General features: G+C 36.1%; 1 protein-coding gene across 5 annotated transcripts; it reads left to right on the plus strand.

Moving 5' to 3' along the window:
- The first annotated feature begins 542 nt into the window (after window positions 1-542).
- LOC132640126 (ubiquitin C-terminal hydrolase 12-like) lies at window positions 543-10,030 on the plus strand. 5 transcript variants are annotated; one of them, XM_060356575.1, is made up of 19 exons: window positions 545-1,113; window positions 1,839-1,919; window positions 2,011-2,130; window positions 2,587-2,709; window positions 4,193-4,249; window positions 4,388-4,476; window positions 4,857-4,965; window positions 5,048-5,116; window positions 5,257-5,367; window positions 5,983-6,042; window positions 6,134-6,253; window positions 6,675-6,797; window positions 7,973-8,050; window positions 8,172-8,263; window positions 8,654-8,762; window positions 8,843-8,911; window positions 9,062-9,175; window positions 9,428-9,483; window positions 9,681-10,030. In XM_060356575.1, the coding sequence occupies exons 1-19, from the start codon at window positions 1,084-1,086 to the stop codon at window positions 9,727-9,729; spliced, it is 1,659 nt and encodes a 552-aa protein (XP_060212558.1). In that variant the 5' UTR covers window positions 545-1,083; the 3' UTR covers window positions 9,730-10,030. The 5 variants fall into 5 exon arrangements, with proteins under 5 accessions (XP_060212561.1, XP_060212558.1, XP_060212556.1 ...); XM_060356573.1 differs by having other exon boundaries at window positions 548-1,113; window positions 4,193-4,264; XM_060356578.1 differs by lacking the exon at window positions 8,654-8,762 and having other exon boundaries at window positions 543-1,113; window positions 4,193-4,264; window positions 8,827-8,911.
- The last annotated feature ends 9,037 nt before the right edge of the window (window positions 10,031-19,067 follow it).

Here is a 19,067-nt window from a genome sequence, read left to right on the forward strand (position 1 = left end):
GACAGAACAAAACATATTTCACCAAAATTCTTTTTTACTCATGATCTTCAAAAGAAGGGTGAAATAAATTTTCAACAAGTTCGCTCAAGCGATAACTTAGCAGATATGTTCACTTAGGCATTGCCAACCTCAACATTTGAGAAGCTAATATCCAAGACTGGAATGTGTCGTCTTCGAGATATTAAGTACTGTTTTCATCAGGGGGTTTACTCCTCACTAATGCATTACTAGTAAAATACGCGCTGCACTTTTTTTATTTTTTTTTATTTTTAAAATCAAGGTTTTGTCTCATTGGATTTTTCTGTTAAAGTTTTTAATGAGACAGCAAGCAATACGTATTACGAATAATTACGCATACTTTTCTTTCACTAGAATTTTTTAATTTATACGGACTTCCAAAGGGGAGTATTGTGAAAAAATGGGAACGCCATGTTGACTATCAGTGTAGCAACTCTTCTAGCCTAAGTTTCGTTAGGATATAAATAGCCATGTAGATGAAAAAGATAACCCAAAAAAATTATAAAAGTACTACTTGTCACACAAGCACTACTCCAACTCCCTTTCTTGCTTTCTCTCTCTCTCTCTAACTTTTAGTACACTGTTTTATTTTACAACAAAAAAGAAAACGCCCGTGGACAATCACTAACTTTGATGAGGCGGCAATGCATATATACTTTTCTTTCACTAAATTTTTTAACTTCTTTCACAACATCTAAGGAAGAGTGTTGCGAGAAAATGTGAATGCCATGTTGGCTATCAGTGTAGCAACTCCTCTAGCCTAAGTTTCATTCAGCTATAAATATCCATGTTTGTAGATGAAAAAGATATCCAAAAAATAGAAAAGTACTATCCTTGCTCTCCCTTTTGCTCTCTCTCTCTCGTGCCTTTTGTTGCTTTTTAATTTTAGCACACAGTTCTATTTTACAATAAAAATAACAAAAAAGAAAACGCCTGTGGAAAATCAATTTAAATTAAAACCTTTTCCTTACACCACCTTTTCCTTCGCAACCTTTTCCTTGTCACACAAGCTACACTCCAACTCAACAATTTTGTCGTGGATCGAACGGTCACTATTCTCCGGCAATGTCTCTCATCACTCCTCCACCGATAGATGTAATAATCTTCATCTTCATCTCTCTGTATTTTTTGCTGCTCTTACAGCTTTACTCTGCATTGTGTATTTTTTTTGTTTACAGTAGCTTTTCTCCATGTAGTTTTGAAAATATACGTTCTGAATATAGTCTGATATGATTGCATTGTGCAGTTGACCTAAAATTGTTGTTAAAAATACGATTGTTGTAGTTATCACTTCGTTGTTACAGTTGCACTCAATTTGCATATTTTTTGCGTATTCTCGGTGTAGTTTTGAAAATACATGTGTTGAATGTAGTCCGCTGTGATTCTGTGTGAAGTTGACCTAAAATTTCATAAACATAATTTAAGTAGTGGAAGTCGAAGTAACGATCGATACAAAACCAACATCCCAGATACACAGTGTCATGGAGCATCTAAGACAATCTATCGACTAATGTAGTATATCCAATTGTCGAAATAATGTCAGTTCGTAGGCCGTCTGGAATTCGATAAATTCTAGTAATCTATATATATTGGCAACAATTCACCGTTCGAAGTTGGAAAATATTCTATAACGTATATGCTTGGTTACATATATATATTTTTTATATGCTTGGTTATATATGTGAAAGCAACAAGGAAATGTTTATATGCAATGTGCATGAGCATCTCAGGGTGTTTCTACTTTCTACTCAATAATGTTGATAAAGTTTCTCACGCTATTGGTTCAGTTATAATAAGCTTTTATCCACCTCAAATTTCAGATAAGACTGAAGAAAGAGCAAGAAGAAACGGAAATAAAGAGAATAGCGGTATTAAAGGCTCGTCTCTACAGAATCATCAAGGTTTCTTTCAGCTTTTTAGTCTCAATCATTTATTTCTTGCATCTTTATATTTAGAAAACATTTTAACTGAATTTAGTCATTTCATTTACAGGTAGCTCGTGATGAAGACCTCGGTGAACAAATTGGAAAGGAGATTTATTTTGATCTTGTGAATTATGATAAAGTGCATACATTTAGTATTCTGAAATGTATGCCATTTATTCAATTCAAGGTACATTTATCATTCTATTGCATTTCTGTTTTCTCATAAATTTTAAAAGTTATTGCCATCTTGCTCTTACCAAACATGACAAGCAATTGTATGTACGGCACGAGAAGGAAGTCAGGTTTCCCTTGTTTAATAAAGAGGCGTCATGTGAAATTTGCTGCCTCTACAACTTGAAATATGGAATGTAAACTTTCTTTACTTGTGTTTTATATTGAGTTAAAAGATAAAACTTCGAATTCTAAGCGCTAATGCAGGCTAAAAAAAAATTAAAAAGAAAAAAGAGGAGAATACAAACAATCATAAAAACTGAGAAAAGGGAGTTCTAATGGTTAGTTGGTGAGGGTTCACAAAATTATTTTGGCTCTCTCAGCAGATGAGATAAACATATGTCATTGGTCAATCACTGTAAGACTTAAGTATGACATGTGTCTGATGGTAGTATGTTGCATCTGTTTCCAGAAGGAAGTTGCTAAGGCATTTGGTATACCGGTGCAATTTCAACGTTACTGGCTATGGGGAAAACGCAAGAACCACACATATCGGCCTGATCGTGCATTGACAGCTCAAGAGGAAATTCAATCCGTAAGTTCTGTCTGACAGTCCTATCTTTCGGCAGTGTGCTCTTCGTTTGAGTTATGACTGCAGTTTTACTTGTTATGTTTGTATATTCCATGGTTGGTCCACATAAAATTTATTCTCCTTGGCTTACCCGTCACATGAAGAAAAGATTGATCTTAGCATGATATTCTTGTAATGGTGTGATGCCGTCCTCCATTACCAGTCATTCCTTATATGATCTAAGCCCTTGAAAGGAATTTATTCTATTTCTTCTTCAGCTATATGGGACAGTTTGATTCATTAATTTCTCGTGCTTGATGTGCTTAGAGGCTATAGGTAAGGCTAATCAATTTGTATGTTTGCAAAATAAAAAAAGTACTCCCTCCTGATCAAAAAGAGTGTCCACTTATCAAATCAAGAAAGAATTAACCTTATTTTTTCATATTTGCCCCTATTAAGTGTTATGTGATCAAATCACAATATCTATTTAATCAGGGGCAGTTTAGTCAAATTACCTATTTTTTTCAAGGAATTAGTATTTTTTTAAGGGTTGTGCAAATGACTAAGTGGACACTCTTTTTTATCCGAAGGGAGTAATACAATTGTTGAAGTATGTGACCAACAACAACATACCCAGTGTTGAAGTATGTGATCATCTCATCTAAAATCTTAAGCTGTTAGAGAGAGCTATTTTTATTTAATTAATTATATCTTCAACACGCCCTTCACGTGCGGGCTTGATTTCTTTTGATGTGACAAGCACATGCAAATTTTCTTTGATAAAGGTTGGCAGTGAAGTTGTCTTTGTGTGACCGATAGGTCACAGGTTGATGCTTGTAATCAAAGTAGGCTGCCTACTTCACACCCCCTTCGTGTGCGACCCTTCTCCGCTCCCTGCTTGAATGCAGGATGCTTCGTGCACCAGGCTGCCCTTTTCTATTGGTAGTGAGATTTCAACCCAGGATTTCTGCCTGTGCTGATACCACATGGAAGTATGTGGCCGTTTCATCTAAAAGCTTAAGCTATTAGAGAAAACACACTTTTATTTATTTAATTAATTATATCTTCAACAATAGTTATGTGTACTCAACCCAAAACTTGTGACGGGGAGAGATAGTAGATACTCGATGAAATAGTCGAGATTTGCGCAAATTTCCCAAGACACCACCATTACCCAAAAATACTATGTGGGCTCTAATCCATTAAGGAATGTAATAGTTATTGCAATCTTTGCTTTGTTTTCTGAAAATTTTGATTATAAGCTTGACATCCACCATTTTTCCCCTTGCTTAGAAAAATAAATGTCTTCAATTGCTAGTGAAAGAATCAATGTTCAGATCATGTTTGTTCATCCATTGCCCCCCCCCCCCCCTCCCAAAATTGCGGCGGGTATTATGATTTTGTCTGAAGTATTTCTTCTGTTTTTACATGGTTTCTACAATCTGTTAAACAGTGGGAGCGCTTGATTATAACTCGGTGTTAATGATCTTCAATTATGTGTTTTCAGGTTGGCCAACTCAGAGAGGTATCAAATGAAAATGCTGAGCTAAATCTGTTTCTGGAGGTAGAATTATGTCTGGTAATATATCACTTGCCTACTTGTCTTCCCTTTCGGTGATTCACATGTTGCATGTATTCTCTGTGAGGCTTTATTCTATACTTTTGCATTTTTAATTTAATTTTATTTTGTGTATTGTTGCAGGATTTGCGACCTTTTCCTCCACCAGATGAAACCAAGGATGATATCCTTCTATTTTTAAAACTTTATGACCCTTTGATAGAGAAGATAAGGTATTACATCTTGTTTCTCTATAGCTGGAATACTTCCACTAGAGTAGTGATTTTATGTTTGAATTTGGGATTTCCTCATTTTATTTTGAGAAAACACAACCACTTGTACAGGTGCTTTGACTTTTACTCAAGTCTAAAACACACATCGTAGATAATTGAATGTGACACTGTAGTTAGCATGAGTGTGTGACAAAAAGGGCCAAGAGAAAAAGAAAAAAAAATTAATGTGGCCATCATATTAATGAGGTTAATTCAAAATTTAATGAATTTGAAACTTGAAGTTCTGTTATAGTCCAACTGCTTGGGGCTGCATGTATGAGAAGTCATGATATGGATGCGGTTTTTTCGACTTTCTCGGTTTAATTTCCATTTGTTGTCAGGTATGTTGGACGGCTATCTGTAAAAGGAAGTGGCAAGCCGCTGGAGATATTATCAAAGCTAAAAGAGTTGGCTGGCTTTTCGCCTGATGAAGAAATTGAACTTTTTGAGGTTAGTTTTCTATCTTATCTTACTACCAATTTTTCAACTATTGAACATATGATATGTGATATTCAGGTTTTGTTTTTCACAGGAATTACAATTTGAACCCAATGTGATGTGTGAACACATCGACAGTAATATGAGTTTCCATTTCTCTGGGGTATGTGCAATCATTTGCCAGTGATACTTTGGGTGTTTTTAAGCAGTTGCTGGTGTAGTTGATTTCTTTCAATAGTTTTTTCTTCTGCTGGATTTATTAGCAATTAAATTTTCTTATGCAATACTCCTCCGGCTTTGCAGCTACTAGATGGGGACATAATTTGCTTTCAGAAATCCGTTCGAAATCAATGCAGTGAACAATATTGCTTTCCTGAGGTTCCGTCATTTTTGGAGTACGTGCGCAATCGCCAGGTATGTGTGATGCACTCTTATAGGAGGAGAGTAACGGAAGGGGAGTATAGGTTAGACAGGAAAAATAGGGAAGAAAGGGAACTGGTGGGGGAGTCTTTAAGACATTTCCGACAGCTAGTTGATGCAATTTAAAAAGTTCACGTCGTAAATCACTTATCTGAGTAAGTAGGCCATGGCTGGACGTATGAAAATTTCTAAATTCTAAATTATTATTTATTATACACTTCGGAAGGTGCAAATATATTATATAATACTATATAATTTGCTCATTTAGTAAGTTTCTGTTGAATAGCTGCCTGCAATAGTAGCGCGAAAAGGCTGTGCATCGGTAATGTAGTACTTCCAGCTTTCAGAATTATGTCTGATCTTAGGCCGTCGAAAATTTAATGAACTCTAGTAGTCTATATTTTGGAAACAATTCACCGTTCAAATGCGTATATGCTTGTTTATGTACGTGAAAGTGACAAGGAAAACATATTATATGCAATGTGGATGAGAAGGATATAGCCTAGCATCTTTGGGTGGGTTTCTATTCAATACTGCCGATTTAGTTTCTCATTCTACTGGTTCAGTCATAGTAATCTTTATCGACCTCAAATTTTGAACAAAGAGCAGGAACAAAAGGAACAAAAGGGAAAGGAGAAAGCAGAGGCTTGTCTCTACACAATGATCAAGGTTTCTTTCAACTTTTTGTCTCTATCCTTTACTTCTCGTGTCTTTACACTTTAGGAAACATTTAACTGAAATTAGTCATTTTATTTTTCAGGTAGCTCGTGATGAGGACCTCGGTGAACAAATCGGAAAGGAGATATATCTTGATCTTGTGGACCATGATAAAGTGAGTACTTTTTGTATTCAGAACCAGATGCCATTCACTCAATTCAAGGTATATTTATCATTCTGTTGCATCTTGTTTTCTCACAGATTTAAAAGCTATAGCCATCTTGCTCTTACCAAACATGACGAGCAACTGTATGTACTGCATGAGAATGAATTTAGTTTGCCTTATTTAGTAAAAAGGCATCATGTGAAATTTGCTGCTTCTACAACTTGAAATATGGAATGTAAACTTTCTGTACTTGTGTTTTATATTGAGTTAAAAGATAAAACTTCTAATTCTGAGTGCTAATGCAAGTAAAAAGGAGGAGGAGATACAATCATAAAAATGGAAACAAAGATTTCTAATGGTTAGGTGGTGAGGGGTCACAAAATTATTTGGGATCTCTCAACAGATAAGATAAACATACGTCATCGGTCATTGTAAGTCTTTAAGTATGGCACATGTCTGATGGTTCATCTTCTTCCAGGAGGAAGTTGCTAAGGCATTTGGTATACCGGTGCAATTTCAACGTTACTGGTTGTGGGCAAAACGCCAGAACCACACGTATCGGCCTGATCGTGCATTGACCGCTCAAGAGGAAATTCAATCTGTAAGTTGTCTGTCAAGCCTATTGTTCTGCAGTTTGCTCTTTGTGTGAGTTATAACCGAAGCTTTACTGATGATATTTTTTGTATATTTCTTGTTTGGTGTTCCACATGCAATTGTTTTCTTTGGCTCTTTCATCGCATGAAAGAAAAGAATTTTCTTAGCATGATATTCTTGTAGTGATGTGAAGCCATCCTCCATTATTACCAGTCATTCCTTGTATGATCTAAGCCCTTCAAAGGAATTTATTCTATTTCTTCTTCAGCTATATGGGACAGTTTGATTCATTAGTTTCTCGCACTTGATGTGCTTAATCTGTCCTATCAAAAGTAGAGGCTATAAGTGAGGATAGTCAATTTGTGTGTTTGCAAGAATAAAGAAAGTAATACAGTTGTTGTAGTATGTGACCATCTCATCTAAAATAAGTTGTTTTAGAGAGATACTTTTATTTAATTAATTAATTTCAACACGCCTTCACGTGCGGGCTGGTTCCTGTTGATGAGCCAAAAACGTGGAAATTCTTTTTGATAGAGGTTGGTAGTGAGATTTGAACCCAGGACATTTGCCTGCTTCGATACCATGTGAAGTATGCGACCATCTCATCTAAAAGCTTAAATTGTTAAAGAGAGCGTACTTTTTTCTTATTAATTATATCTTCGACAAGAGTTTTGTGGACTCAACTTGATATTTGTGTTGGTGGGAGATAGCAGATACTTGATGGAATAGTCGAGATTTGCGCAAATTGTCCAGGACACCACCATTACCAAAATAAGTTGTGCTGTCTCTAATCCACTAAGAAATGTAGTAGTTATGCAATCTTAACTTTCCTGAAATTTTGATTATGTGCTTGACATCCACCAATTTGGTCTTGCTTAGAAAATAGATGTCTTCAATTGCTAGTGAATAGAATCAATTTTCTGATCATGTTTGTTCATCCATTGCTGGTCCACAAGTTTGTCTTTCCCCCCACCCTCAACAACTCCCTCCGCCCCACTCTCCAGATATGTTTTTTCGAGGCTTTGGGACCCCTCAGGCCCGATTTTCTTGAAGCGTGACAATTATGGCTGGTAATGTGATCATTTTTGTCTTGCAATTTTTTTTCTGTAATGCAACAATCTGTTAAAGCATTGGAGTGCTTGATTAACTCGGTGTTAATGATCTTGCATGACGTGCTTTCAGGTTGGTGAACTGAGAGAGGTTTCAAATAAATGGAATAATGCTGAGCTAAAACTTTTTCTGGAAGTAGAATTATGCCTGGTAATGCATCACTTGCATACTTGTCTTCCTTTTCAGTGATTGACTTGTTGCATGTTCTCTCTGTAAGGCCTTATTCTACATGTTCACTTTGCGTTTATTTTTTATTTTGTGTATCTTACAGGACTTGCGACCTTTATATCCACCAGGGAAGATGATCAGAGAAGAAATCCTTCTATTTTTCAAACTTTATGACCCTCTGAAAGAGAAGATAAGGTATCACATTTTGCTGCTCCATACCTGGAATACTTTCACTGCCAAGTAGGATCTGATCCTTTATTTTGAGAAAATACGAGTACATGGGATGGTGCTTTGACTTTTACTCAATCTAGAGGTCTAAAATATTGCAAAAATTCGAATGTGACACCGTATTTAGCATGAGTATACACCCGAAAAGGGAAACAATACGAAGACTACCTTTATTCCTTTTTTTGCGATTTCTCTTAGACTTGATAAGGACATCTTATTATAAAGGGTTAATCTGAAATTTTAATGATTTGAACTTGAAGTTCTGTTAAAGTCCAACTGCTTAGGGTTGTGTATATGAGAAGCCATGCTGTGGATGAGGTTTTTTTAGACTCTCTTTAATTTCCTTTTTGTTGTCAGGTATGTTGGAAGGCTTTTTGTAAAAGGAAGCGGCAAGCCGCTGGAGATATTAGCAAAGCTAAATGAGTTGGCTGGCTTTTCGCCTGATGAAGAAATTGAACTTTTTGAGGTTAATGTTTCCTCTTCTCTTGTGCCAGGTTTTTAACTCAAAACCTATGATGTGTAATTTTCAGGTTTTGCTATTCGCAGGAAATAAGATTTGAACCAAATGTGATGTGTGAACATATTGACAAGAAGCTGAGTTTTCGCGGTTGTCATGTATGTGGAATCAATTGCCAAAAGCCACTTTGGGATTTTTTATGCATTTGCTTGTGTAGTCGATTTCCTTCAATAGTTGTCTTTTTGTTTCTTCTGTTGTATCTTTTAGCGATGATAGATTTTTTTTTATGCACTATGCCGGCCTTGCAGCTAGAAGATGGGGATATTATTTGCTTTCAGAAATCCCTTCGAAATCAAGGCAATGAACAATATCGCTTTCCAGAGGTTCCTTCATTTTTGAAGTATGTCCACAATAATCGCCAGGTTTGTGCTGCATGCCCTTATTGTGATGTTGACCCCTGGAGTATGATAGATATGTTACGGTACTGCAGTAGATGTTGCTGATAGCTATATCTTTGGTAGTACGCCTGCTGTACTTTATTTTGCTCGTGTTGACCCAATATAGGATCCTAGTTCAATTGAGACGGAGTTCAAAAAAAAAAATCATTGATTTAGTTGTATATTTTAAAAGCTGTATCATTTTTACCGTTATGAGCTCTATTAGATGGTTTCCAGGTTGTTCGTTTTCGCTCATTGGAGAAACCCAAAGAGGACGAGTTCAGTCTTGAGTTGTATGTATCTGGTTTTGTATAATTAGTAATTCGGTTCGCTGACTAATCCGGATTCACCGCATAAAATCATTAAAGGGCGAAACGCTTCCTATTAGGATGTTTTCCATACATAGGGCTCGTATTCAAGACCTCTGGTTAAGGATGGATCCTAGGTAGTAAGATCACATTGCTTATTCATCCATTTTACTTGAATACAGGTCATTGATAGATCGGCTAGGGCCTAGGAGGACCACTGCTCAGGCATAGTTATCGGGAGCAGAAGGAAGTAGCGGACTTGCTTGGGAAGGAAGAGCTGGAGAACAACTTTTTGATCATTTTGTGTATATACTCGTCCCTCCCGTGTCTGCTATGGAAGCTTTATTAGCTGAAGCAAATAAATTAGCACCACTTTTGTTAGGCAGTTATCCGATAATCCTACTACTTCAGTTTCTGACTCTGCTTTGTATGAACTATTGGTATTTGGTCCACAGTGACCCCATATTTTGTTATGATGCATATTGATATATACTACCCCAAAAAAAAAAATCCAGTATCAGTTGTAAACAAACTGTGGAAAGTACTTAGACAAGCCTTTATGGGCACTGGGATCTTCGGCAAGCATTTCTCTTACTAATTAGTCCCAAGTCTTTTATCTCATGCCCAAGTATCACACTATCATTTTTTTAGAAGCTTAAATGAAAATGAAAAAGCTTGTTTAACCAAGGGTAGTTTGTTATAATGTTGGTAATAGTATAATAAATTATAGTTGATAGTCGATTATAATTTTTTTTGTGGTGGTAGATGTGAACATCACGTTTTATTTAAGGAAATTCAAGATCACTTTATTAGAGTTATAATAATTGGCCAATTAATAATACTCTCTGCTTGTCCATTCTCGATATAAATTGTCCAATAACATCAAGCATTTAAACAAACTCTAGACAAAATATTAAGGAGATCACTCTTCAACTTACTTGTTATATCCGGCATTTTTGCATATTCGGAAAATTCGAAATAATTTTGACTTGCAAGAAATAAGGCCATAAATTGATCTTTATTTAAAATATGGGTGTTGTTCATGAAATGTTGATGTGGAAGCATGGAGGAAGGTCAAGGGCGAAATGGAAAATTTTGAAAATTAGTTTCGCGAATTTCAAAAAAGGACCCATAACTAAATGGGCTTGAAAAATCAAAAAAAAAAAAAAAAAGGCCCAAGCTTAAGGTGGCCGGCCATGCCCATCAAATATAGGCCCAAGCCCATGTGACACTAATCCAAGTCATAAAATAGATAAGGGTCATAATGGTTCATTCTAGAACAAACAAGATCAAAGAAAAAGAGAGAGAGAGAGCGCTACAAAAAAAGGCCTCTTGGCCGAATTGAAAAGAAAAAAAAAATTGTGGGAGCTCAAATCTTTGATTCAAAACTCATCTCTTTTGAATTCCTACTAATCCCGGAACCCTCTTCAACGTGATGCAATTTTAGAGGCAAGAAAGTACTTTTTTTATCAAGTGGAGAAATTGAAAAAGGTAAGAATTCTACCCTTTTATTATGGAAAATTTATATTGTTATAGTGAGTGAAATTTAATGAAAAATATGGAGATGTTGTGTGTGGGGTGTGAGCCGTGTGTGTGTGTGTGTATGTTATGGCCGTGTGGTGTTTTTTAAAGGAAGATGAATGGAATTTGTTTAGTATGTTAATTATGTTGTTGTGGCCTTGTGATGTAAATGGAAGATTTATGGTTCTAGTTAGCATGAAATTTATCGTTAAGTTGTTGTCGGAAAGTATGTGATTTTATTATAGTTTATGTAATTATGGGAATGGAATTGTTAAAGTGCAAATTGTGGTTGTTGTTGATGAAATTGGAAGATGAAAAATGTGTTGTGAATGTTTGTGTCGAAGATTGGAGGTTTCGGGTGAAGTATGGTTTTGGCGGGATTGTTGAATATTTTGTAGAATTGTATGAAATGCCTTCGAATTGTATTTGAATGATCTTGAATTAGAAATGGATATGTGAACATTAGAATCGTCTTGAAAATATGTAGTTGAATTGAATAATGATGAAATATGTAGAAAGGAAGGTTACTAGTGTGGGAATGCGTTTTAAATTGGGTTTTGATGTTATTGTTATGGTTGTTGGTATTGTTGGTATGGTTGTTGATGAATTTGGCCGAGTTAAATTCTCGGAGATGTTGAATTTACAGGGGAGATGCTGCCGAAATTTCTGTAGACAAGTACTAATTAGAATTGGATTTCTAAGTACTTGTAGCTAATATTTGGTAATTGATAAAATTATTGTAGATATTGGAGAGCCCGAGACTTGATTCGGGATTTGACTAGCGGGCGATCGAGGTATGTAAAGCCTACCTTTCTTTCTTTTGGCATGACCTTTTTGGAATGAATCAATAACGTATAAGTATGCTCCTAAAGAAAATCCTATTCTTAGAGCCACTAGGATGGCTAACATCTTTGACCTCCATAAGCTATTCCATATAGCTGGATACATATTTTATGATGTTCAAAGATTCTATTTGTTATGTTCCGAATGTTGCTCGAAAGAAAAACGAAAAGACTAAAGCCTTTGATGAATAATTCGATATGAAAATATGGCCTTAAAGTCCCCATTTTATTTGATCCATAATGTTATCCGCAAGTCTCCTAATATGAATATGTGATCCATAATGATGTCCGAAAGTCTTCTAATATGAATGATACTTAAATTTCCAAGTATGACTTATGAAATATTTTGGTTCGAAAGATTCTAGTTGGTATACTTCCGAATGATGTCCGAAAAAGATTTGACATGGCTAAAGCTTTGGATACATGTATTTTGATATGTACATATGTTTCTAAGACCCCATTTGATTTGCTCCATAGCGACAGTTGAAAGTTCCCTAATATGATTGCTACTTGAAATTTCCAAAAAGAGCTTCTGAAATGCTTTTAGAAACTTCTGTACTTCAAAAGTTTGTAACTTTCGCATACTAACTCTGGTTGACCCGAAACTGATTTCTGAGCCTTCGGATGCCGTAAATATATTTGTTCATTGAGTTTTGAAATTTATTTATTTATATGCATATGGTTTCCGCACTACTCCGCTCGTGCCTACTACTATGACATCGTTCGCCGGATCCCGGGCCGGTTTTGTGATCGTGCGCACTATGTTATATTCGGCAGTATGATGTGTTACGGTTCCCGAGACCTCGCCATAGGGCCGGGTTCCGCTTATATACGGCGTTATGATGTGACATGGCATATGATATGTTCTAATGTTTGATATGATATGATGACGTGATATGTTCGGGGATTGTACGGAGATTTGAAACCTTCTGGAGTATGATGTGTTGTGGCGCCAGTGTCGGAGTGGCGACCACGTTCCTGAGCCTTATGCATGATTTTTGTTTGCATTACATATGTTCTTAAAACAAGTTTGATATACTGATTCTGTAACCGCTTTCCATACTCCCTATTTCAGTTCTGATTTAGATTACTGTACTTCCTGCTTTACATACTCAGTACATATTTCGTACTGACCCCCTTTCTTCGGGGGCTGCGTTTCATGCCCGCAGGTACAGACGTTCGTTTGGGTGATCCTCCAGTAAAGGATACATATTCTGCCACTTGGATACTCCTTTTGATTCGGAGCTCATATTTTTGGTACATATCTTCCGTTATACACATTCTGTATATATATGACTATTTGGGTACGGCGGGGCCCTGTCCCGTCATATGTTTCTGTTACGTTTTGTAGAGGCCTGTAGTCATATTTGTGGGTCATGGGTCACGTTTGTTCGTTTGTGATTATGATTTGCGTCTTAATGCGGCCCCGTTTACTATTATGGCCAAACCGGCCCAATCTATTTGTATGTGTGTGTATATCTGGGCGATGTCTATTCTGCCAGCCTACAGGATTTGATATGATGTTTCTGTACGGGCGACCGCTTAAGACGATATTTGCTTTCAGTATCTGCTTAAATTAACGTATGTTAAGTTTGATTAAGTCTTTGATATGTCAATTCGGTATGTAAGTCTGTTTGGGTGTCCAAGTAGGGCACCAGTCGCGGCCCACGGGGCTGGGTCGTGACATTACTAACCTTCTGGTCCAATCCTCGACTTTCACACCTCCCTATCTAGGGTCATGTATTTAGGAAGCTGAGGTTGTGTCATGTCCTGCCTAATCACCTTCTCCAAGTCCTTTTGGCCTACCCAACCTCTCCTAACTCCCGTAATAGCCAAATTCTCATACCTCCTTATTATCGCATCCATACACCTTCATCTTCACATGCCCGAACCATCTCAGTCTCGCTTTCCTCATCTTGTCCGCCACGAGAGCTACTTCCTCGTTACCCCGTATAACTTCGTTTCTAATCATATCTCTCCTAGTAGCCGCACATACTATCTGAGCATCCTCATCTCTGCTACACTCATCTTCTAAATGTGGGTGTTCTTGACTAGCCAGCACTCTGGCCCCGACTAATTTTACTTGTCCGCTATACCAAAACTAGATATTTAATTTTACCTTTCCGATTTGAAAAATCAAGAGATAATTTACCATTTTACCCTTGTTTCTACGAATTATTCATTTACCAACATTTAGATGACTTATACTTCCACGATTCATTGTTACTTGTTCACTATACTTATAACACCTCGTGCATTCGGGCTAAGATTTGACTCATAAGACGGGGGTATAATGAACCCAATTTGAGTAGTGTTATACCCCATTTTAACCGGGTTGAAGCGGAGTACAACATATTGGAGATTCCTATATTGCTTTGTTTTAAGGAGTCGCCACCTAATTAATTTAACGGTGAATTAGGACACCTAGAGGTTAACTAAGGCAAAGTTAAAAACTAAACCTCCGTCAATAGTCTGCTTAACCAATGTGATTCTAGATAAGGGTTCTATATTATCCTAAAGGGAAGGGGTTAGGCATCCTTTAGAATCCGTTAACTACGGTTATCCGGCCCAAACTTAGGTTAATTAATTAAGATTTAAAATTTAAGAAAATAGCCTTGAAAAAAAGAAAAAGAAAAAAAGATAACTTATAATTAACAAAGTTTAAAATACTATTATGTGAATGAGGCACTCTATATGGTGAAAAACAGGTATTTAATGTTCAGAGCGGTAATCCTAAATGAGAAAATCTACCCATTCTAATCCTACGTGAATCATAAGTTACACACATACTTTCAAACCACAGACAAATCCAACATACAGATAAATTAGCAATCATAAAGATGGATGAGAGGAAATGAATGATAAGAAAAAAAAGAATAAAATGTTGCAGGGGATCTCTAACGAGTTTCGCCTGCCCGAGGTGATTTAAGAATTGCGACACGAGATGACTATATGGAGGGATGTGCCGAGTCTCATCTTAAGACTTTGTTTTGGTAAAGTCCCGAATTAAGACTCCGTTTGCTCCGATGTGTACATGTAGAAAAAAAATGAGAGAAATGACAATTAGCAAATGATCTTCACATAAAGTTGTGTTTTTGCAAAGAATATATAATAATCAAAACATACGTTCTTCATTTTGAATATTTTTGGAATTCAAATCCTCTTCAACATAGCAACTAAGAGTACACACTATTCTTTGATTACGAGAATTAACAGATATGGCCATGATGTAGGCATAAACAGTTTTCTTTTGGATCTTATCTATCATTTAAGACCCTAATTCTAGCACATTTGAGGTTAGACACAAAGGTTGAGGATAAGAACCAATCAAACTAAACTAAGAAGAACACAGCCTTAAGGATTTCTACAAATCTGCCAATGAGTTTTACAAGTAATAACTTCTAAATTTAAGAGTTCATTCAAGATCACCCTAACGTTTATAAACTAATCCTCTTGGAATATTTGAACCAGTTTCTAGACTCAGTTAGTACCCTACTGATTTTTAAGGAGTAGATAAGATTAACTTATCAAGCAAAACACAATCAAACAATCTATCTATCTCTGGGCTTTCTAAAACAGTTTCAGACTAACCGTTTCAATAATCAAGATGAACAACAAGTTAAAAATAACCATCAGCCTAGGTAGACTTTAACTTAGAGGAACTAAAATACTGGCAAATAATGGCAACTTCACAGGAATGAGGAACCACCATAACGCGATGGCTTGAATGACTTATATGCTAGTACAGCTTCGAACTTGAGGACAATCATTCAAAAGCTTCGAACTTGATTTAAATGGGACCAAAACAGAACCAACAGTTTAGGAAATTTAAGCAAAATAGGGTGTGGTAGAACTAAATTATCCACTACTCATTCTATATGAGTGCAAGCAAATTTAAATCAGTCATTTCAGCATTTTAACCATGGGATGCTAACCAGGTAGTTTACAAGCAACATAACAACAAAACTGACTCAGAAGGACCACATCAAGGCTAACTATCCAACTAATTTATATGCTGGTCATAGGTGAAACTTCTAAGCCTAATCCCAGCAGGAACTATCACAATATCTATTAACACTAACAGCTAATAGACTGATCTGGCAGTTAACTAACAAGCGTATAAAGCACAAGAAATACATTTTGGACACTGATGACACAAGAACACATCACATTTTATCTAAACTTGCAAATCCCTTCCCAAAAATAGATCTTATGCTAGTCACATGATGGCTCAAAACCCCTTTAAATACCATTGATCCAACTCACATAAATTACCAATAATGTATAACCCACTAGTGACCATTAAGCATGCATCATACTCTGTATTAATGAATTTAATAGCACAGATAGAACTAGACAGGAGAGATACTTTCTAAACGTGGTCTAAGAGCTACTGATATCATGTTCTTAGCATAATGGAAGTGGATTCACTAAGAAAATAGTAGAGAGGTGCAGCTAAACAAGACAGTAAACTAAACAATATATGGAACATGAGCTAAAATGGGCATAATGCTGATTAAACAAATCAGTTGACATGCTTAAATCTAAAGACCTAAACTGATATTACTCTTTAAACATGGTTACCATTAGCAATTAGGACAACACGACCAACAAGGCTAGCACTTAACACATATCTTCCTAGTTCTACTAACGATTGTCGTAGCTAATCAACTTGACACATATAAACGAAATACAAATAAAAGGCTAAAATATGCTAAAAGAGGGAAGCTTACTAACCTTCTTCGGGTGCAGCGAAGTGGCGCGGGGTTGAGTCTCCGATCTACCTCGAAAACTATCAAGTCCGGGCTGGCGATGCTCGGATTCAAAACGAATAATAAGGGGCAAAACAGAAAAAGAATTTAATGCTTGAGTCGATATCTAGAAAATTAAAACTAGCATTCAAAAGGGAAATTCGTGCGACTAGGGACTGATATCTTCAGGAGTATTCAAAGCTGAAGAACTGCTTTTCAGGGAGGGTTTTTGCGATTCCCAAAAGCCTCCCCTTTTCAGATTAGGAAGCCAATATTTATAGGGGATTAACTCGGGTTTTGCTTGTATTGTGGTGAAATGAAAGAGATACGCGTGGGGAACAGAGGGAATGGGGATGGCAGTGAGCGTGGGGGGACAAGGTGAAGTGGGTGCGAGGAGGAGCGGGAGAGAGAGAGGGTAGAGAGAGAAGAAGGAGTAGCGTATGAGAGAGAAAGGGGAGGAGGAAGCGAGAGGAAAATGAGCAAGGAACCCTAATGGTTCCTTGTTAAACGAAAAGGGCGGGTCGGGTCAAAAATTTGGACTGGGTTGGCTGAACACATTGGGCTGGTTCTGAAAATTGGTCCGAAAATAGTATGAGTTGATTGGGCTACTACATTTAAATAAAAGACCAATTTAAATTACTTAATATAAAATGTGCAATTATTAAGTAATTTGAGAAGTTTAAGGATTTTTTCATAAATCTTTACACACTTTGGTAAATTTTTAGAACTTTAAGGATTTTTTCATGCCACTAAAAATGATGATGTTATGGAAAATGTTATAGAGGCGCCACAAAGTATACTCATACATATTTGAATCTTTTATGTAAAAATATTATTAAACATGTTTCAAATAATGTTTTTCCTTAAGAATTTTTATAGACACATAAAGAAATATCATGTCATTCAATTCTATTTTAATTTAAGCTTAATTTTTTACGATCAATAGATGTTGTATTTCTTTAGAATGACGTTTTGGTAGCGTATTAACTTTGCTATGGACTATGACTTGAGCATTTAGTAAGATTTTATCGGAACGGGAAGTTTGATAGTTTTCACAACCTATGAGGTTTTCATGTTTACGAGAAAAAACACAACTTAAAAAATTCTCATTCCATGTCCAAATAAAACTTTAACTTAAAATTGATTTCAATTCATGTCCAAATGAGGCCTAAAGGACAGGCATCGAAAATTTCTGTTTTCCTACCCTATCCACTAAAAGTACTTACTGAAGCAAATATAACAAAAAGGAAAATTAACAAAAAAGAAAACGCATGTGGAAAATCAATTTAAATTTAAACCTTTTCCTTACACCACCATTGCTTTTACTGCCTTTTCCACTTCCTTTTCCTTGTCACATAAGCACTACTCCAACTCAACAAAGTTACCGACGATTGTACGATCACTATTTTCCGGCGATCGTACGGGCATTAATGTATTTTGCTAATAATTCTTGACCAGATATAGCTGTCTCTATAAGATTATTAGCAAGATTCAGTTCTTCCTCAATAAGAAGACACTGGAATAGTATTGAACGTATATTTAGATACCTTCGAGGGAGCATTGATATCAGACTGTTTTATTCAAATGAATCCAATCACAACTAATTGGTTATGCAGATGTAAGATATTTGTCCGATCCACATAAAGGTCGATCCCAGACAGGTAATTAATTTATGTGTGGAGGTACAACTATATCATGGATTTTAATAAAAGAAACTATGGTTGCTACTTTTTCAAATCATGCAGAGATAATAGCCATTCACGAAGCAAGTCGAGAATGTGTTTGGTTTAGATCAATAACTCAACATATTCAGGATACATGTGGCCTTTCTTTTGAGAGGAACATTCCAACAACATTATACGGAGACAATGCTACATTCATACCTCAACTAAGAGAAGGATACATTAAAGGAGACAGAACAAAACATATTTCACCAAAATTCGTTTTTACTCATGATCTTCAAAAGAAGGGTGAAATAAATTTTCAACAAGTTCGCTCAAGCGATAACTTAGCAGATATGTTCACTTAGGCATTGCCAACCTCAACATTTGAGAAGCTAATATCCAAGACTGGAATGTGTCGTCTTCGAGATATTAAGTACTGTTTTCATCAGGGGGTTTACTCCTCACTAATGCATTACTAGTAAAATACGCGCTGCACTTTTTTTTTTTTTTTTTTTAAATCAAGGTTTTGTCTCATTGGATTTTTCTGTTAAAGTTTTTAATGAGACAGCAAGCAATACGTATTACGAATAATTACGCATACTTTTCTTTCACTAGAATTTTTTAATTTATACGGACTTCCAAAGGGGAGTATTGTGAAAAAATGGGAACGCCATGTTGACTATCAGTGTAGCAACTCTTCTAGCCTAAGTTTCGTTAGGATATAAATAGCCATGCAGATGAAAAAGATAACCCAAAAAAATTATAAAAGTACTACTTGTCACACAAGCACT

This window comes from Lycium barbarum, chromosome 5, assembly GCF_019175385.1.
Source record: "Lycium barbarum isolate Lr01 chromosome 5, ASM1917538v2, whole genome shotgun sequence".
Classification (NCBI taxonomy): Eukaryota; Viridiplantae; Streptophyta; class Magnoliopsida; order Solanales; family Solanaceae; genus Lycium; species Lycium barbarum.